Source organism: Toxorhynchites rutilus, chromosome 2, assembly GCF_029784135.1.
Source record: "Toxorhynchites rutilus septentrionalis strain SRP chromosome 2, ASM2978413v1, whole genome shotgun sequence".
Classification (NCBI taxonomy): domain Eukaryota; kingdom Metazoa; phylum Arthropoda; class Insecta; order Diptera; family Culicidae; genus Toxorhynchites; species Toxorhynchites rutilus.
Window position 1 is genome coordinate 217,039,031 of NC_073745.1, and position 19,665 is coordinate 217,058,695.

Sequence of the window (19,665 nt, forward strand, 5' to 3'; positions counted from 1 at the left end):
GAGTGCGGTTGTGAGTGTGTTCGGTCGATCTCGTGTTACGACCAGAGTTGCACAGTTTCATCAATATCAATATCACTCACTTGCTACTGACGAAATTCTTGGTCAAATGGTGACTGACGGAGTACGATGCAACACGATACCTGTTGCCGAGCTCCGTCAATACGCTTTAACCGATCAAGTAGGCTGTAAAAATGTCCGTAACGAATTGTTGATTGTCGTAGATTGTATTTAATTTTCAACGAGCAAAGTTACGATTTCCGTTCCGGTTGTTGAGTTGAGTGATTTTTGTTTAAAGAATTATTATGCCGATCGGTGAGAACAGTAGTGTGGGGTGTTCCTCTATGCAGAGAAAGCGAGCTCACGGCAGGAAAAGTTTGACCGAAATTGCCAAAGAGTGTTGCAAAATCGAAGGCATTAAATATTATTGTGCTATTGATCCTGACAGTGGTTGTACTTATATACAGGAGAATTTCGATTCAGGAAATTTGGTACGACACTTCCGGAACAAACATAAAACGGCAGCGGAAATTAAAGGGCTCTTTCTCGATGGAAATCAAGAAAAAAGGTCACGAGTAATCACTAAGCGCCTTGTGACAAGCGACAAACGAACGTATGTCGAAGGAACCATAAAGCTTGTCACGCAACACAACCTGCCTTTGAACTGCTTTCAATGGGAGGGTCTGAAAATGTTGCTTGATCCTATAGCAGATGCTGTGAACATAAAAGTATCCAGATCAAACATCAAGGTTTGGATTTCTGCAGCAGCTAACAAACTAAAATCAATAATGGCAGTCGAAATGAAACACAAGCTGGTATCTATCAAATTGGATTCTGCATCACGGCATGGTCGTCACGTTCTCGGAATCAACGCACAGTACGAACTCAACGGAAAATTGGTGATTCGAACCTTGGGTATTTTCGTTTATGTATATTTCTTTATTGCCAACGAATTAATGTTGATCTCTGTTGTAGGAATGATTGAAGTAGACCAGAGACAAACTGCTGTGTTTTTGCGTGATAAAGTTTTGGAAACATTGCGTGTCTATGATTTGAAGTTGGAGCAAATCTTTAGCATTACGGTGGACAACGGCAGCAACATAGTTGTTGCCGTAAAAAAAATTAAATCTTTGCTGAATGAGTCCATTGCAGTATCGACTTTATTGTTCGAAGATGATGAGAACATACCACAGGAAAGAGACCTCATTGAAGAGCTAGAGTGGGATGCACGATATCCCTTGTTCGGTGCGCGGTTCATTCCCTCCAACTTGCGATTGCGGATGTTTTTGATAAAGCTGATCCGAATCTTAAATGCATCACGGAAGTAGTACGTCATCTACGTCAAATTAAATATAAATCATTCGTCGAGGTTCAACAACTTGCCCTCCCTCCGCTCTGGTCACCAACACGTTGGGGCGGTAAATACAAAATGTTGTCTAGCATTTTAAAGCAAGAAGCGAAATTTGTTGAACTGGGAACTCAGTATTCTGAAATGTGTAAATTAAGACAATTTAATCGTTCCAATAAATAAATGTAAGAAAAAAATACATTTTCAGGTTTGGGCAAGGATGATTGGAGATTTATCAGAGATTACGTTGATGCTACCAGGCCGTTATATCACTGTACAAAGGTTATGCAGGCCGATCATTATCCCTTGTCACAATTCTACATCGACTGGTTGGTTGCCATTCAGGAGGTCAGTATGCTGAAAGGCAATCCTTTCTCTAATGCCCTTGTATCAACATGCACAAATCGATTGGAACGTCTTTGCAACAACATGGCATTTAAGGCATCTTTATATTTGGATCCGAGGTTGAACTTCCTTGATTCTACAGTTTTTGAGTCTACTAATGAGAAAGCAGAAATTCAGGTATTTTTCAGTAACGTGCACGTACACCCAACCTTTTTCTATTTTTTTTTATGTAAATGAATTATAAAATTCTTTTGGTAATATATTTTTGATTTTTTTTTTGTTTTTCAAACAAAAAAACATTATTAGACATTATTTTTATCAATTCTTATGTTGAATTATGTTAAAATAATATGTTCTTTTCAGAATTTTATTGCAGATACTTGGAAACGAATTCGCTCTCTAAGCCCAGTGGTGTCTTCTGATGAAAAGGAACACATGAATGCATTCGACTTTAACGACAAAGTCGATGATATATTGACCAAAATGTTTGGTGGGACATTCAATACAAGCTCTGACAATTCTTCAACTTTTTATAATCAAATAAGAGCTTTGGATACACAGGATCGTCAGCCCCATACTTTCAATGTGTGGAAACACTAGGTAGCTCGTAAATATACCCACCCGGAACTACACTCCGTAGCTATGGTTGTTTTAGCTACACCATCCAGTCAGGTATCGGTTGAAAGAGCGTTCAGTGCATTGGCGATAATCCTTTCTGATCAGAGAACTGGTTTAGGAGCGGAAACCCTTTCTAATATTCTTCTAGTCAAATTGAACAAGGATTTTTCAGATAAGGTTATGTCAGACCTTTACATCTGGAACGACACAATCACAGAGATGAATTCAAGCAACTAGATTGCAAGACAGGTTTTATATTACTAGATATATGTTAAGGGTTATTATATGAGAACAGATGTTTGTTGAATTGAGTTTGCTTGAAGCAATGTTTCAATAAAAGACGAACTTAATCTTGTTAATAAAAAATATAATTTAAAACAACTTCCCACCTCTTTTCTTACAAAAATTCCAATACAACTCTCTCGTAACATTTGAAAATTTCTATAGTTTTTGTTTCATTTTTCAGGTTGCTCTTTTATGAATCAGTCATGCCAAATCGATAAAGTGGTTCTCAGATTTTCATGAAAATTGGTAGTTTCGTTTCTTATCGCAGGATATTAGACTCGTATTTTTTTATTGTTCCATTAGGGTGCCCATTTCCATATTAAAATTCAGTGGTCCAAAAAATCCATTTTTCCCCTTTTTCCAAAAGTGATTTTTTTCAAAAATTCATAACTTTTGAACTACTGGACCGACTTAGATGATCGACATACCAAATTGAATCCAATAAGCCTAAATTGAAAAAATATATCACACTTGCGAAAAATTGGATTTAGTTTTCGTAATTATTGATTGTATTTGTTTTTTATAGTTTACATGGCCAAAAATAAAGGACGCTATATTTTTCATGTTTTTTCTTGAAAACTGAGATTTTTTTTATCCATATCCAATAATCAGAGAGGTGTTTCCTTTCATTTTTGTGTTATGATTTTTAAAGTTAACGTGTTTTTAGACTTCGTTCAATATTCATATGCTACTAGACTGCCATGTGCCTACAATGATTTATAGCGACTGTATCATGGTTACATTATCAATACTTATTATAATTTCTAATCCCAGACTATCATGTTACACGTAAGGTCTTAAATCAATTTCGACGATTGCTTTTTTAATAAGATTGAATTTAGATGAAACTTGTTAACTTTGAAAAATCATAACACAAAAACGAAAAAATCATCTCTTCGATTTTTGGATATGTTATGTAAAAAAGTTTTCAAGAAAAAAAATAAAAACTATATTGCCTTTGGTTCCTAAATCATGTAAACGATAAAACACAAATACAATAAATAATTACGAAAACAAAAGGGCAATGGAAATATTTTTCAAAAAAGACAAGCTCATTGGCTTCAATTTGATATGTCGATCATTTGAATCGGTCCTGTATCTAAAGTTTATGAAATTTTAAAAAGTCAGTTTTGGAAAAAAGGTTAAAAGTTGATTTGGCGGACCACTCTAAAATGTTCGGAAAGAATAAAAAATAATGAAAAATTAATAAAAAAAACGGATTCAATATTCCGCGATAAGGAATATAACTACCAATTGTCATGAAAATCTGAGAACCACTATATCGATTTGGCATGGAATGGCTGAATAACAAGCTTGATTTTACCAGAATTTGGCTTGCTTAACACATTGAGCCCCATGTCAGTCCCTAGGGGCCGACATTGAGCTTATCGTTAGAAAAACATTAATCACTGGACTGACAGTTACTAAATAAGGAAATAAAAAAGGACATGGTTTATTTTCGGATGTTTCACGATATGTGATTTCTCTCAAGCCAAATTTTTGACTAAAGGGTGTGTCATATCAAATTGCATCACGGAAAAAACGCTGTAGAAATTCGCCCAGTAGGCCGATCCTTTTGAAAATTTTAGACAGTAAAATAAAAACTATTAAACAACTTTTGGCATTTTCTTTTTATTCATACTTCGAGCCCAAGCCCGTATGCTCGCACCTTCCTCTTTACCCCGTCCATAAGGTTCTGTACAACGTCAGGTTGTAGTTTTTTTTGAACAGAAATCCATTTTCTCTTGAAGTCCGCCTCCGATTTGACAACTTTTGGGTTCTTCCTGGCCCTCCTGCTTCATAATCGCCCAATATTTCTCTATTGGGCGAAGCTCCGGCGCGTTGGGCGGGTTCATTTCCTTTGGCACGAAGGTGACCCCGTTGGCTTCGTACCACTCCAACAGGTCCTTTGAATAGTGGCACGAAGCGAGATCCGGACAGAAGATGGTCGGGCCATCGTGCTGCTTCAATAGTGGTAGTGAGCGCTTCTGTAGGCACTCCTTAAGGTAAACCTGCCCGTTTACTGTGCCGGTCATCACGAAGGGGACGCTCCGCTTTCCGCAAGAGCAGATCGCTTGCCACACCATGTACTTTTTGGCAAACTTGGATAGTTTCTGCTTGCGAATCTCCTCCGGAACGCTGAATTTACCCTCTGCGGAGAAGAACAACAGGCCCGGCAGCTGACGAAAGTCCGCTTTGACGTAGGTTTCGTCGTCCATTACCAGGCAATGCGGCTTCGTCAGCATTTCGGTGTACAGCTTCCGGGCTCGCGTCTTCCCCACCATGTTTTGCCTTTCGTCGCGGTTAGGAGCCTTCTGAACCTTGTATGTACGCAGGCCCTCCCGCTGCTTGGTCCGCTGGACGAATGAACTTGACAAATTCAGCTTATAGGCGACATCCCGGACCGAACTTCTCGGATCACGTCTAAACTGCTTAACTACGCGCTTGTGATCTTTTTCACTGACGGAGCATCCATTTTTGCCGTTCTTAACCTTCCGGTCGATGGTTAGGTTCTCGAAGTATCGTTTTAGTACTCTGCTGACCGTGGATTGGACGATTCCCAGCATCTTACCGATGTCCCGATGTGACAACTCCGGATTCTCGAAATGAGTGCACAGGATTAATTCACGACGCTCTTTTTCGTTCGACGACATTTTTCCAAATTTATGAAAAATTGACAGTGAAGCATGGCCAACGTGATCTATACACTCTTATCTGATTATAAGCGAAAGCTGAAGATATAATTCCTAAAAATTAAATTTCTACAGCAGAACATACCACAGGAAAGAGACCTCATTGAAGAGCTTGAGCTAGAGTGGGATGCACGGATATCCCTTGTTCGGTGCGCGGTTCATTCCCTCCAACTTGCGATTGCGGATGTTTTTGATAAAGCTGATCCGAATCTTAAATGCATCACGGAAGTAGTACGTCATCTACGTCAAATTAAATATAAATCATTCGTGAAAAATTGACAGTGAAGCATGGCCAACGTGATCTATACACTCTTATCTGATTATAAGCGAAAGCTGAAGATATAATTCCTAAAAATTAAATTTCTACAGCGTTTTTTCCGTGATGCAATTTGATGTGACACACCCTTTATTTTCTATTTATACAATAAATATCGATATTAATATTGTGCAAATGTTTTTGATGCGTATTGAATGTAAACCGCAGCAAAAACAATCCGGGGCTTAACGGGGCAATAATTTATCCTCAATTAAAATTGACCTTATCAGTTCTCCCTCATTATTCCAGCATAAATGTCATACCGCAATTGCAGGTGCGCCACTCCAACCCAATCATTCTCTTAGTTATTTATAAATGTTTATACACTACTAGAATTAGGAAGCATTGATGTTAACATACTACTAAGTCCCAACGAATCACCTGAGAATCTATGGAACTCATTAAACAAGACGACTGGTTTAACTTTCCTTTCAAATAAAAATCTGATTGAAAATGGGAAGGATTAGCAGATATCTTTTGATTCTATTAAAAAATATCAACTAATTGTTCTCCTCAACTTCTTTTAAATTTCAATAAATTACCATTAAACCCAGACACACTAAGATAAGGAAACAGTTCGTTACATGTATCAATTCCTTACTTTACACATAAGGTGTTTATAGCGGTTGAATTCAGGACATAAATTTCAACTAGCAATGACAAATCTTCACATGTGAGGATAATGAAGAAATTCCTTCGATGAAATTATTGCCCGGCATCCAAATGCACGTATTTGGCAGATCCTATACTCATTTATATATTTTATTCTCCTTGATGTTTAGCATTTTTAAATAATAAGGATATTCACGAAGCCCTATAAACCCTGATAAATGTGTAAATTTCCATTAAACAAATTGAAAAAAAGTATAAACTTTCATAACACCAAATGACATAGTATTTTCCGTCTTGACCACAATAGTGCAATGACAAGCAACATACTTTGATCGTCAGAGCACTCTGACAAACCATTCATCAGCAAAGAGCGAACAACATGTTTTGTCGGTTTGTGTTTTGTTGCACGTCGTTCGATAGTAATGTTGCAATGGTCGTCATAGTAGCTAAATTATGAGCAGTGACAAAAATCAGCTCTGGTTACGACTTGTTTCTTGTGCCATCGCGTATCTATCAAGTGCAATCAAATTTCGCTCCTATTCGTCGAATCACTGAATTGAGAGGAGTTTTAGAAGAATTGCGATCATCAAAGTGTAATCGTGTTGATGAAATTCCTGTTAGAAGTGTGTTCTGACGGTGTGCCGTTTCTGTTTTTTTTTCTTGTGTGCATACTCCGTGGCACCAAATTCAATAGCAGTAGCAATGAAAAAGAAAATGGCTGCGCTCGTATGCTCAATGCAGGAACCGAAAATTTTATTGTGTGTGTTTGCTCTGCTATCTTGAGTAGAAGAGGGAGGAAGATAGGTACATAGTGAGAATATTGCATTATGCTACGGCTGTGACGACTACCAATTCATGAGCTTGTGGTGTGTGCAGTGTTGCCTCAAAATACTTGTTACAGATTAAGTAAAAATGGCGAACATGTGATGAAAAACTGTTACCTTCTCATGGAAAGATGAGCATGAAAGTGGAGTGTCAAAAAATCCAAAAATTTGAATTATAGTTGGTTTGATTTTAAATTTTTAAATGATTGTTAGATTGATGGATTCAACCGAGTGTAATTGTTTTGAGTGTTGCTTTCTCGGAAGGTTTGGTTTTAAGTTAAGCTGGTTTAATGATGTAGCTGAATTGAAATATGCCTAGAGATGGTACTGTGGTACCAGTATAGTTTAGGCTTGAAATTAGTTTGAACTTGCAAATAATTGAAATATTGCGCCATAATAGTATCGTTAGTTCATTTTTGGAAACTTTATTTTCTTTGTTAGGGTATATAGAAAGTGCAAAGAAATTAGTTTTTTTTAAATTGTTTATGCGTGAATTCTAATAATTGCTTGCTAATAAAGAAAAAGAAAAAAAGGTTAATCAAATATCTATCTTCAGATAAGTATCATTGGGTCGATTGATTTTAGAGGAGCTTTCTCGGTTACCTTTTCAGGTTTCCAAAATATATAGTTCTCCAACATATCGCTGGGATGATTGGTTTAGCGGAGTTTTCTCGTTACCTTCTCAGGTTTCCTACAGTTAACTCAGACAGTAAGGATTTCAACAAAATAGTATGTGAGTTGAATAGTAGAATATATAGCCGGTCGAATTGATTTAACAGGTCTACCTTTTTAGGTTACTTAAAAATAATTTATGTCGCGCGTTGTAACGCAAGAGAATTTCGCTTCGTTGAGTGGTCGATAGTTCGCGTTCACATAATCACATCACTTACCACAGTGAATCCTGATTCTTACCTCTCCCACTAACAACTATCCCTTCCATGATTTTCGCTAGGGAACCACGCTATAGAGGCGACCCTTCTGGCCTTCGGGCGGCGATTATCATACTAACGCTCCTTCCCTTCCCATGGTGACTGTAAGGACGTGGCCGGCGTCGTTATTGACCATTTAAAGCTCGAATCACCGAGAATTGCACAACGAGAATGATTTGCTAGTCCCAAGCGTCATTCTGTGTGTTCTGTATGCAATTTGGTTGGTTCAGGTCAATCATGGAGAGCAACTACGAATTGTACAGTCTACCCAAGCTCAAGCTCAAGCTCAACCCACTAGTAGCGCATTACAAAATATACCAGATATCAATAAAGAAAACCATCATTGCAAGAAACAGATCTCCAGAGATACGGCTCGTGCACCCATGGGAGAATTTGTTGTTCGTTTCAATTTTCCGAATATCTTGGGAGTTCTCGAAAAATAAAACGAAGCAGTTTTGTCGTCAAGAGCGGAAGCTGAATCGAGAGCCGCTCTTAAATTATGATTATGAATAACACAAAAACTCCAACATTCTTGTGTCTTTGTCCTGACAGAATTCATGGTCGTCTATTACCGATTGGAATAAATTGATGGATCCTAGTCCATATGCGTTCCTTTCAAAATATACATCTCGGGGAAGAAGTTCTGCCTTATGAAAAATTATGGATGGGATTATGGAACTATGGACGTGGCGTGAAGTTTTAAAAATCTTGTAAATACAGAGCAGATCTCAGTCAATTTTGACTATAAACATGAATGTTTTACTATATTTTACGTATCCACGTGGACATTATCTGAACCCCCTTCCCACTCACTGTGGACAAGCGTGGTTAGCGTCACAACTAACATGCCGGGTGTTCGGGTTCGATTCCCGTTCTGGTCGGGGGAATTTTTCGTCAAAGAAATTTCCTCCGACTTGCACTGTGATCACGCGTATTCTAGAGCTTGCCACTCAGAATGCATTCAAGGCGTGTTACTTGGCATAGAAATCTCAACTAAGTACTAATAAAAATGACGCAAGTAATACTACGTTGAGACGGCGAAGTTCCTCTAGGAACGTTAGTGCCATTGAAGAAGAAGAAGAAGAAGAAGAAGAACCCTTGAATGTATTCTGAGTTGCAAACTCTAGAATATGCGTGACAGTGCAAGTCAGAAGTAATTTCCAAAAAGACTGAAAATCTCCCGGTCACAACGGAAATCGAGCCCGAACCCCTTGACATGATATGTGTGACGCTAACCACTCGGCCATGAAAGCACGTTGCGTTCATACGAAGGACGAATATGCATAACAAAATTATGCATTCGTTTCAACCTAAGATGGTTCAACTAGGGGTCGTGATTATTAAAAACGTGTCAACACCTCGATCATAGCTGTTTGGTTTCTTTTTTTTGTAAATGTCTGATTTCATCCTATGTACACAACTCACTCAATTTATTTTGCAATCGCTTTCAACGACATGGATTATTCAGTTATCTCTTCCTTCACAGTTACCTGTGATTTCTGCTCCAAGCCGGTTTTATCGTTATCATGAGTACTTAGGTGTATTACTAGAGTTGAATTGCGCTTAAATTCTTTGGGGCAATGTGGACACGAATAGGGACGTTCACCTGCGAGGGAATTACTCTGTTGAATTATTCATTGTAGGGAAACGTTTTTACCCACCCGTATGAACTCGAATGTGCCGCTTTAGAGTTGCAGAGTCCATAAACCCTTTCGAGCAATGTGGACAGGAATAGGGACGTTCACCTGCAAAAACAAATCCTGGTGAACGATTCATTACAGTAAAACATATGTACCAACCCGTATGAACTCGCATGTGCTTTTGAAGCGGCGAAGAATGACAATATGCCTTGGGACAAAGTGGACACGAATAGGGTCGTTCGCCTGTAACAAAAAAAAATCTGGTGAACGGCTCAATACAGTAAAATACTTTTACCAACCAGTATGAATTCGAACGTGTCGCTTTAGCGTTGCAGGATCCATAAACGCATTCGAACAATGTGGACATGAAAAGGGACGTTCACCTACAAAGACAAATTGTGATGAATGATTCATTACAGTAAAACATATTCACCAACCCGTATGAGATCGAATGTGCCTTTGAAGCAGTGAAGAATTTGGAAATGTTTTGGGACAATGTGGACATGAATAGGGACGTTCACCTGTAAAAAAAAGATTCTGGTGAATAGTTCATCACTGTAGAACACAGTCACCAACCCGTATGAGTTTTAATGTGCTGTTGGAGCACTGAACTTTCCGTAAATGCTTTGGGACATTGTGGGCACGAATAGGGACGTTCACCTGCGAAAGAATGGCCCTGTTCAATCATTCATTGTAGGGAAATATTTTTACCAACCCGTATGACTTCGAATGTGCCGCTTCAGCGCTCCACGGTCTCCGTACGCATTTGGACAGCTTGGGCAAGAAAAGGGACGTTCACCTGAAAAAAGCGTCCTGGTGAATAGTTCATTACAGCAAAATTTACTAACCAACCTGTATGAGAACGAACGTGAAGTTTGAGTGTTGAAGGATTCCAAAACGCTTTCGGACAATGTGGACAACAATAGGAAGGATTATCTGCAAAGGAATTACCCTGTTGAATTGTTCACTATAGTGAAAAAACAGGAAGTGGGTTATATCTATGGTATAACCGCAAGGGTGACGTAGGACTATCGTTGATTTAGAGATCATTTGTATGAAGTTGAATCTGAATTCATTCTGAATGAATGAATATTTGGAGAACTTCGAAAACGAGAGCGTTACGTTGGAGGCACAAGGTTTTATGCATCCAATATTGGATACGGAAATATCCTACTGATGGGGAAGAATAATCTTCAGAAGCTATCCTGTTGATTGCGATTGATTGAAAAATCACAAAACCTAATGTATTTGGTCACAGTGTTACATGGATAGAAAACATTAAAATAAACTCTTTCACATGAATATATTTTGAAAATTCCCAAAGGAACTGGCAGATTATTTTCAGTAACGATTAGATATTTCCACATTTTCCTCGATACTGGAAGCCCACCAGTGGTTAATGCCAACTCGATAACCACCTGTTAATAGCACTTGATTGAAACATATTTGGTCACAGTGTTACATGGATAGAAAACATTCAATTAAACTCTTTCACATGAATATATTTTGAAAATTCCCAGAGGAACTGGCAGATTATTTTCAGTAACGATTAGTTATTTCCACATTTTCCTCGATACTGGAAGCCCACAAGTGGTTAATGCCAACTCGATAACCACCTGTTAATAGCCGCGCGTGTATGTGTGTGTAGCGATGTCTTCCCAGGGAACCGTTTGTGGCATCACTCTCCTCCCGATAGATTCCCTTCTGGCCTAGGGTGCACAAACAGGCTCTTGGTGACACCATTCATCCGCGCTTTCATGAAAAAATAAAGAGCTTCACCGCAACAGCGACAACATGCTCCAATCGCTGTTCAATTAGAACTGAGTGGATTTCCGAGCGCCGCTCGCTTATATACCAATTGGTGATTTCAATAGCCTGTTTTGAAAGTAATTTTAAGACTATTGAAACAAGTTTTTGGATCAAAAAGTAACAAGTATATAACGCGTAGACATTTTATCTTTCGAATGAAGTGTTTATCATACCATTTCGTTCAGTTGTTTAGGAGCTATTAACGCTCAAAATCTCGGTCTCCGGCGTAACGCTTTCGTTTTCGAAACTTTGATTTTACACCCCGGTATAGAAATGAAAGACGTAGTCCTACGTCAAAAAATTTACTAACCAGTGTGAGAAAGAATGTGTCGTTTGAGCGTTGTCTCATATTTAAACGCATTCGAACAAGTTGGACAAGAATAGGGACGCCCATCTGCAAAGAAATGTTACTAATGAATGGTTCAATGAATAGAACCTTTTTTTTCATCTAACCTGTATGAATTAGTTCGTGAAGTTTGAGTCTGTATTTTGTGTGAAATGTTTTTCCACACTTTTCACATTTAAGCGGATTCTTTCCTGAAATAGAATATCATGATCAATGTTTATAGAAAATGTAACTTTATGTGATCTTTCATCGAACCTTCATCCACGTCGTGTTCATTCATTTCCTTGATGGAGAACCCCTCCACTTTTTCTGCCGCGATTTGTATTTCGTCTTCCTGTTCAATTGGCACAAAGTCCGCTGTCGAGTCTGTCTCTGAAATGTTCTCATGATTGGACAGTTCGTGGTCATCTATCATTAACTCTGGTTCCGTCTTGATGACAGTCGGTTCGGCGATGGATAAAATTTGAAAGCAGCTCTTGGGAATGTTGTGGACGGATATGAATTCTTGGTGACATTTGTCACACGTAGGATAACTGCTCAAATGCGAAGGGAAACTGCTAAATTTCTGTAGTATAGTTTTCAACTTCTGCTCTTGGTATTGAGTGGAGACCAGTACATGACGAAATTCTTCATTGCATGTATCAGTACAGAAGCTGCATTGGTCGCTGTTGAAATGAAAGGTGGAAATATTTATGCTGATCGATTAAAAGCAATTTTTCGTTGCGAATTTCCGAAGCATGCATGATCGTTCGTTAAATCGTATGTTGAACACAGTGTCATGAAAAAAAATGGAATACGAAAGTAGTACAATCCAACTATTCATGTTTTTTTGTGATTTATGTATGAAAGTAGAATAGTATTCTAGTTGTGGGAATATACGTAAAAGCATCACAACAAACGTACAGATTGTTGCTAACCAAAGCCATCTCACTTCAGCGAAATTTTATTTATTCAAATTAATTTAAAGTAAAACTGTACAATCGCACTTTCATATATCCCAGAATCAAAACAAACCCTGAGCAACGTATTTTGGCAGTTACAAGGTATGCTAGAAGGGTTGTCGCGCTAGTGCTAGTAGGTGTTTTATGTTGAACGGTTTAATTGTGATCAAGGGGCGTAGAAGTATATCGTAAGGTGGGCCAACTTGCTGAAACCACTCTTCAGCCATCTTGGAAGTCTACTGTGTTTTGTTTGTAAACAAAACCCAATACGCTAGTGCCGAAGCTCGCTCCTGATCAGTCTGTCTCTTTCACGCTTCAAGGAAATTATTCCCCTTCTGCTTTCTTCCGTACTGTTTTCATATACCGCTCCCCTAACCAACTTAGTGACGAAACGGCCTCACCTAGTACCATAGACCCGTCTTGATTGTGATTAAACATAATAATGTACTAAAAGCTAGAAAATAATAAGGCAAGTAGCAGTTAGCAGTTATCACACTTCTCCCTCAAAACAAACCCTGAGCAACGTATTTTGGCAGTTACAAGGTATGCTAGAAGGGTTGTCGCGCTAGTGCTAGTAGGTGTTTTATGTTGAACGGTTTAATTGTGATCAAGGGGCGTAGAAGTATATCGTAAGGTGGGCCAACTTGCTGAAACCACTCTTCAGCCATCTTGGAAGTCTACTGTGTTTTGTTTGTAAACAAAACCCAATACGCTAGTGCCGAAGCTCGCTCCTGATCAGTCTGTCTCTTTCACGCTTCAAGGAAATAATTCCCCTTCTGCTTTCTTCCGTACTGTTTTCATATACCGCTCCCCTAACCAACTTAGTGACGAAACGGCCTCACCTAGTACCATAGACCCGTCTTGATTGTGATTAAACATAATAATGTACTAAAAGCTAGAAAATAATAAGGCAAGTAGCAGTTAGCAGTTATCACACTTCTCCTTCATTACTCTAGGGCATTGATAAGACTAAAATAAAATCGTGGGACATATGATGAAGTCGCTAATTGTGGATAATGGAAATCCAACGTGCCCCACGATTTAATTTTAGTCTTATAAATGCCCTAGACTAATGAAGGAGAGGTGTGATAACTGCTAACTGCTACTTGCCTAATTATTTTCTAGCTTTTAGTACATTATTATGTTTAATCACAATTAAAGCGCGACTCACATACAACATTCACGTCACGTTCACGTTCGGTCACGTAACGTTGCGTCAATTATTCTTCCATGCAATTCCAATTGAAGCATTCACAAACACCAGTAACGGCAAGTCGAAGTTGCCGTTGCCGGTGTATGTGAATGTTTGCATAAGAACTGTTTGGAAAGATAATTGACGTGACGTGACAGGACGGGACGTGTACGTAACGTGGATGTTGTATGTGAATCGCACTTAAACCGTTTAACTTAATTTTTTTTTACTTATTTTATTTTCTAGTTTTTAGTACATTATCTGTTTCATTAGAATATTTATCTACAATAAAACCATTGTACTGTATTCTATCAGTCAAAACATTTCATTTGATACCGATATTGAGTGGATTGCAGAAAATACATAGTGTGTTCTCCAAGTCAGGTTCGTTCGTTTGATACACAATATCTTTTTTTTGAGATGATATGGAATCAGCTTTTTTGTAGTGGCGGCCAAATTGATTTTTTCTAGATAAGCAGTTTTAAAATGACAGCAGAGATAAAGGTATTTTATAAATTCGGTCAGTTCCTATTGATCAAATTTCTATTAATGTGGGACAACCCTACAGACATACAAACACACATACGAACAGTTCAAGCTAAATAAAACCGTTTGATAAAGTAATTGGCTATTTTGTGATTGCAGCCATCTTGAATTTAGATTTTTCATGATCTACTGTGATCTACTATTCAAGTCCTTTCATTTGATACTTATAATAATCGGGCTTGAGAAAATATGCAGCCATTTGATAGTGGCAGCCATCTTGGATTTGCATTTTTCATAAATAAATAATTGTGTTCTACTAGTCAAGCCCTTTCATTTGATACTTATAATAATCGGGCTTGAGAAAATATGCAGCCATTTGATAGTGGCAGCCATCTTGGATTTGCATTTTTCATAAATAAATAATTGTGTTCTACTAGTCAAGCCCTTTCATTTAATACCCATATTAATGAGGTTTTGAGAAAATATGTAGTCCGCCATTTTGTTGTGGCAGCCATCTTGGATTTGCATTTTTCTTAAATAACCGTATTCTACTAGTCAAGCCCTTCCATTTGATGCCCATATTATTGGGTTTTGGAAAACCCATATTGATGAGGTTTTGAGAAAATATGTGATCCGCCATTTTGTAGCGGCCGCCATCTTGTATTTTCAATGAAATACGCAGTTTTATGATGACTACAGAGATAAAGGTGTGTTCGAAATATCAGATCAATCGGTCAACAGAAAGGGGGTTAAATTTCTATTAATGTGGTTCAGCGCTACAGACAAACACGTTACAAACATATAAACATACACACAGATTACAGGGCAAGCTAAATAAAACCGTTTAAAAATGGATCGCCGAATGTGTTGATAAGAGCAAAACTCTAGGAAAGAATTGTCCGATTCATGGCTGTCTGTGTTCTATCATATTTTCTGTATCAAACATTTATTCGATGTAACGGAGAAACATGTTATTTGCAAGTGATTGAAAAATTTTGAACGAGAATTATATCTGAAAATAATCTGATGATATAATGACGAGTTTTGGTAGAAGTCCTAGGAAATTTATATTAAAATTAAATTATAAAGGGTCCATTAGAAGATGAATCATTCTGCGATTGGACCCATGATCGTAAATAAGAAAACGTGAACGTTTGGAGGTATTGATAATAAAAATAAATTTTGGGCGGAACGAAGTTTGCCGGGTCAGCTAGTCACCTACATAATTGGGGGTGTATGTCATTTCCGGGTAATTGGTAGTAGATTCGCTGCAAAAATAGGGAATCGGTTCAGGACCATTTTTGCCATTTTTGAACATGTCGAAAAAAGGCCCTTCCTATTTGGACACTGTTTTCCTCTTTCCTCTCACTCAAGAACCATTTCGACTGGTAGAAAAATTAGCTAAAGAGTTATACTATACATTTGAATGCCGAAGTAGCCAAAAAACAATATTTTTATGTAATGAATTGCCATTGCAGTTTAGGGGGTCGGATCTGGGCCACCTTCCCCTACATATGCGCTCTGCAAACGGCCTATAAGCAGCAGTAAATGATGATAAAAAAGCTCACATTTGACATATGCGTTGATTATCGAGCTTTATTTTCTGGTATCGTTCCATAGGGAGAAATCGTTAACGGACCCTCATTCTTATATGGATTTCTGATTAAGTAACACCCAAATAAATTTACAACAATATCTGACCATATTAAATCGTTATGCAGAACTATTCAGAGCTACGCTCATTTATAAGAGAGAAGAAAAATGTATATAATTATATTGGCGTCGGTAATATCTTGACCACAGCCCGCAGAACGTCTTCCGTTTTGAAGCACCAGTTGGCAATATCTTTGCTCACCTGGCACCACTCTTCGCCGTGTTTCGGTTCGGCCGCTATACATCTCTCGACTAGTTCCTGCTGTTGTTGCTCCGTTCCGTGTTGTGTTTCAAATTTATAGAAATATGCCCATGCATCGCCGTAATCCGGGTCGATTTTTATCTGTTTGGTGAGAGAATAACGATTAATGGATGAATAGGTGATTGAGCATGTTTTATTTTGTCATACTTACAGTTCTATTGAACCAATCGCGACACTTTTGAAGCTTCCGTTCGCTCCAGAACAATTTCGACACTGCCAGAAGCACGTGGGGATCATGCTCGCACTTCTTCAGAGCGTCCACCGATTTAGTTTTCCTTTGTGGGCGCGCCTCCAAGAAAATAGATTCCGCCCATAGTTCCCCAGCGTTTGGACAGTCCTGCAGAGCTCGGGCCATCAGGGTGTTCGCCATATCCTTCAAACCGGCACGAATTTCAATTCTTACGGCAGCCAACCAGAGTGTTGGATTTTTGGGGTTCTTCAAACGACCTCGCTCGAGCACGGATCGTGCCTTGGTGAGAAGATTGCGCCGTTCTTCCAATGATGACAACAGCAGCCAGAGTGGAATCGAATTTGGACACTTCTTGAGACCTGCGTTGTACGTTTCAACGGCTCGCTCGAATAGCTTTTCCTGTTCCTCGATCTGACCCTTCATCATCCAAAGTTTAGCGTAGTCGGGGAAGACTTTCACGGCGTCGTCCAGCAGACTAATGGCCGCATCGAGATTATTCAAAGCCCACTCAAGTTTGGCCGATTTCATCATCACTCTCGGCGTTGGGGCTGAAGCTCGCGCTTTGGCCAGCAAACGTCGGGCTCTCTCGTATTCTGTGTTCTCAGACTCCAGCTTAACAGCAGCGAGCCAAATGTCCTCCGAATTGGGATTGGCCTGGAAGGCCAGCGATAGAATCCCTCGAGCCGCCGGCACATCTCCAGCCAACCATTTTGATTTGGCTCCCATAAGCCACAGCACTTCCGATTTCGGACAATGAGCAACAGCCTTCTGTAGAATCGCTTCCAAACTTTCGCGGGTTCCATGGTTCTTCTCGAAGTATGCAGCGCGTAGCCAAATACTTTTCTTCGACGGAAATTCCGAAAGAGCAAATGTATAGACGGCTCGGGCGCACTCAAACGCTCCATCTTTGGCGCAATTTTCAGCGTCATCGATCCACGTTTGCTTGCGATCTTCCTCCTCCACGCCAACGCTAATCACCGCTTTAATAATAGCCTGACAACATTTGATTGCCCCAGCCTTTTCCGCCTCCATTGCCTCCTGCAGCCACTGATCTCGATTGATTTCAACTCCATTGGCGCTGAGAGATGACATGGCTCGATCGATAATCTTCTCCACCATATGATTATTTCCATTGGCTTCCTCCAGCTTAGCGGCCGTGGTCCAAATCTGTCGATCCGTAGGAATGCTCTCACGAGCCTTATTCAACACTTTACGAGCATTTTCGTAAGTTTCCAATCGCGCCAGCGCCAGCCACAATTCCACACTTGTATTGCAACATTCGACTGCCCTCGAAAGAAGAATCTTAGCATCCTCAGGATTTTCCAACTCGACAGCTGCCTTCCAGAGACGGACCGAGTTCGGAATATGTTCCAATGCTTTGCGAAAAACTCGTCTCTTAGCTTTAGTTTCTGTCTCCAAATCGGCGGCTTTAATCCAGATTCGAACAGAAGTTGGAATGTGTCTTGCTGCCTGGGCGATTACGCCCTTTGCAGTATCCGGAGGCTGTAAGCGCGCCGCTTCCAACCAAAGATCCTCACTCAGTGGATTCACTTCGCATCCGCGCATGATCAAGTTACGCGCCATCTGGACTTTACCGGTGACCTCTTCCAAACGAGCACTAGCAATCCACGCGGGTGGATGATTGGGATTAGTTTCCCGCACACTCTTCAGCAACAGTCTGGCCTTCTTGATATCATTAATATCTCCGCCATATGTTGGAATCATACTTTGAAGATCGGTCAAATAACCTTTCGGATCGACTACAGTCTGTCCCGTCACGGAATCCGAAACCTGTGACAGTTTAACATTCATCAGTGTGTTCCTAGCTTGACCAATCTTTCTCAGATCGAGGTCACCACTGGGTGTGAGCATCCCCGGTGTCGCCACACCCGGAATCATCGAAGCCAGCCCCGAACGAGTATCAATGGAGGTGGTGGATTCCCCTCCCAAGTTTCGAGACAATACACTATCCGGCAATGGAGTGAATTTCTCCGCCCGTGGATTCCTCTGCTTCTTGTTTCGACTATCTCCCACCTCCGGCAAGTTGGCCCACTCGTCTTCGCTGACGGTTATCAAGCTACGTTTCAAATCGGAAAACTGCTGTTGAATTTTCGGTCGCTCCTGGCGATACCGTTCCAAATCTTCTTTCAGTCGTTTTTCCCGGTACTCCTTTCGCTTTTCATCCATACGTTTATCAATGCTTTCGTAAATAGCGTCAGCCTCGGCGTCGTCTTTGTCGTAAGGGTCCTTGGAAAACAGTGAGCCACTGTATCCGCTGAATTCGTCGTAGTTGGAATCGTTAAGATCCTCGTCGTCTTCCTCCTCCTCTTCCTTTTTCTTCCGCTTCGCCGCTGGAGGAGCGTGCCGATCGTCCCTGTGGGAATTCTTATATTAAACACTTTACAATATTTTAAAGATATTAGAAATACTTACGATACATCGTTGGCATCCCTCGCAGGACCAATATCAGAACGGGTTGTGAATCCTGTTGCACTGAAATATAATTAAAACGTTTCCATATAAAATTGCTACTAATTTAGAACCTGAGCCAACTTACCCACGACCTACACCGGCGACATAGCCAAGTGGTGCCGGAACGCCCAAGAAATGCTTCTTGCTTTTGCTACCCAAGGAAGTTGCTGGGATATGAGCCATTCTCTAGTATTTCACAAGAATTACAGCGCTGAGAATATCGTGCGTAAACACTAGTAAACGTTTACTGAGCGGATAACAACAAACACTTCGGTTCCGAAACTGTTTTGTGTGTTTACTTTAGTTGACGGATGATGATCTCGGAATTCGTTTGCAGAATCCATCTCCACACTGAATAAAGACAAGGTGAACAGAATGTTGTGAATTTTGTTTTTTTACGTAGGACTACGTCTTTGATTTCTATATAGGGGGGTTATTCCACGAAATTGAAAATGTGGCATTACTTAAAACACAAACTGTGAATATAGTAAAAAAGGTAACAAAAGAGTATGTTATTTCGATATTACTAGCCACTCGTTTTCCTCCACAACGATACGAAAAATCTTTTTACCTACAATTCGGGCGTTAGCTCACAATGTAAATCGAAGTGTATTATGAATTATGCTCAATTTGCCGGTAATAGGCATTCATCAGTTGGCAGAATTAATGAAGGAATGCTCTTGGAGATGATCTTGGATGGCTTTACT

The 19,665-nt window shown here is 39.6% G+C and overlaps 3 protein-coding genes across 3 annotated transcripts; 1 reads left to right on the top strand and 2 right to left on the bottom strand.

The window, feature by feature from the left end:
* The first annotated feature begins 1,237 nt into the window (after positions 1-1,237).
* Positions 1,238-2,290, top strand: LOC129766685 (uncharacterized). The gene is made up of 3 exons (XM_055767273.1): positions 1,238-1,493; positions 1,554-1,867; positions 2,054-2,290. Exons 1-3 carry the CDS (start codon positions 1,427-1,429, stop codon positions 2,288-2,290), a joined length of 618 nt encoding a protein of 205 aa, XP_055623248.1. The 5' UTR covers positions 1,238-1,426.
* A 7,040-nt stretch (positions 2,291-9,330) lies between these two features.
* LOC129768622 (zinc finger protein 771-like) lies at positions 9,331-12,798 on the bottom strand. Its single transcript, XM_055770379.1, has 12 exons — positions 12,666-12,798; positions 12,018-12,427; positions 11,870-11,953; positions 11,727-11,810; positions 10,460-10,543; positions 10,323-10,406; positions 10,184-10,267; positions 10,045-10,128; positions 9,907-9,990; positions 9,767-9,850; positions 9,629-9,712; positions 9,331-9,573 (listed from the first exon to the last, which is right to left on the bottom strand). The coding sequence occupies exons 1-12, from the start codon at positions 12,686-12,688 to the stop codon at positions 9,428-9,430; spliced, it is 1,335 nt and encodes a 444-aa protein (XP_055626354.1). The 5' UTR covers positions 12,689-12,798; the 3' UTR covers positions 9,331-9,427.
* Positions 12,799-16,078: 3,280 nt separating this feature from the next.
* LOC129766526 (pre-mRNA-processing factor 6) lies at positions 16,079-19,279 on the bottom strand. The gene is made up of 4 exons (XM_055767092.1): positions 19,044-19,279; positions 18,920-18,979; positions 16,448-18,860; positions 16,079-16,377 (listed from the first exon to the last, which is right to left on the bottom strand). The coding sequence occupies exons 1-4, from the start codon at positions 19,139-19,141 to the stop codon at positions 16,153-16,155; spliced, it is 2,796 nt and encodes a 931-aa protein (XP_055623067.1). The 5' UTR covers positions 19,142-19,279; the 3' UTR covers positions 16,079-16,152.
* Between the last annotated feature and the right edge of the window lie 386 nt (positions 19,280-19,665).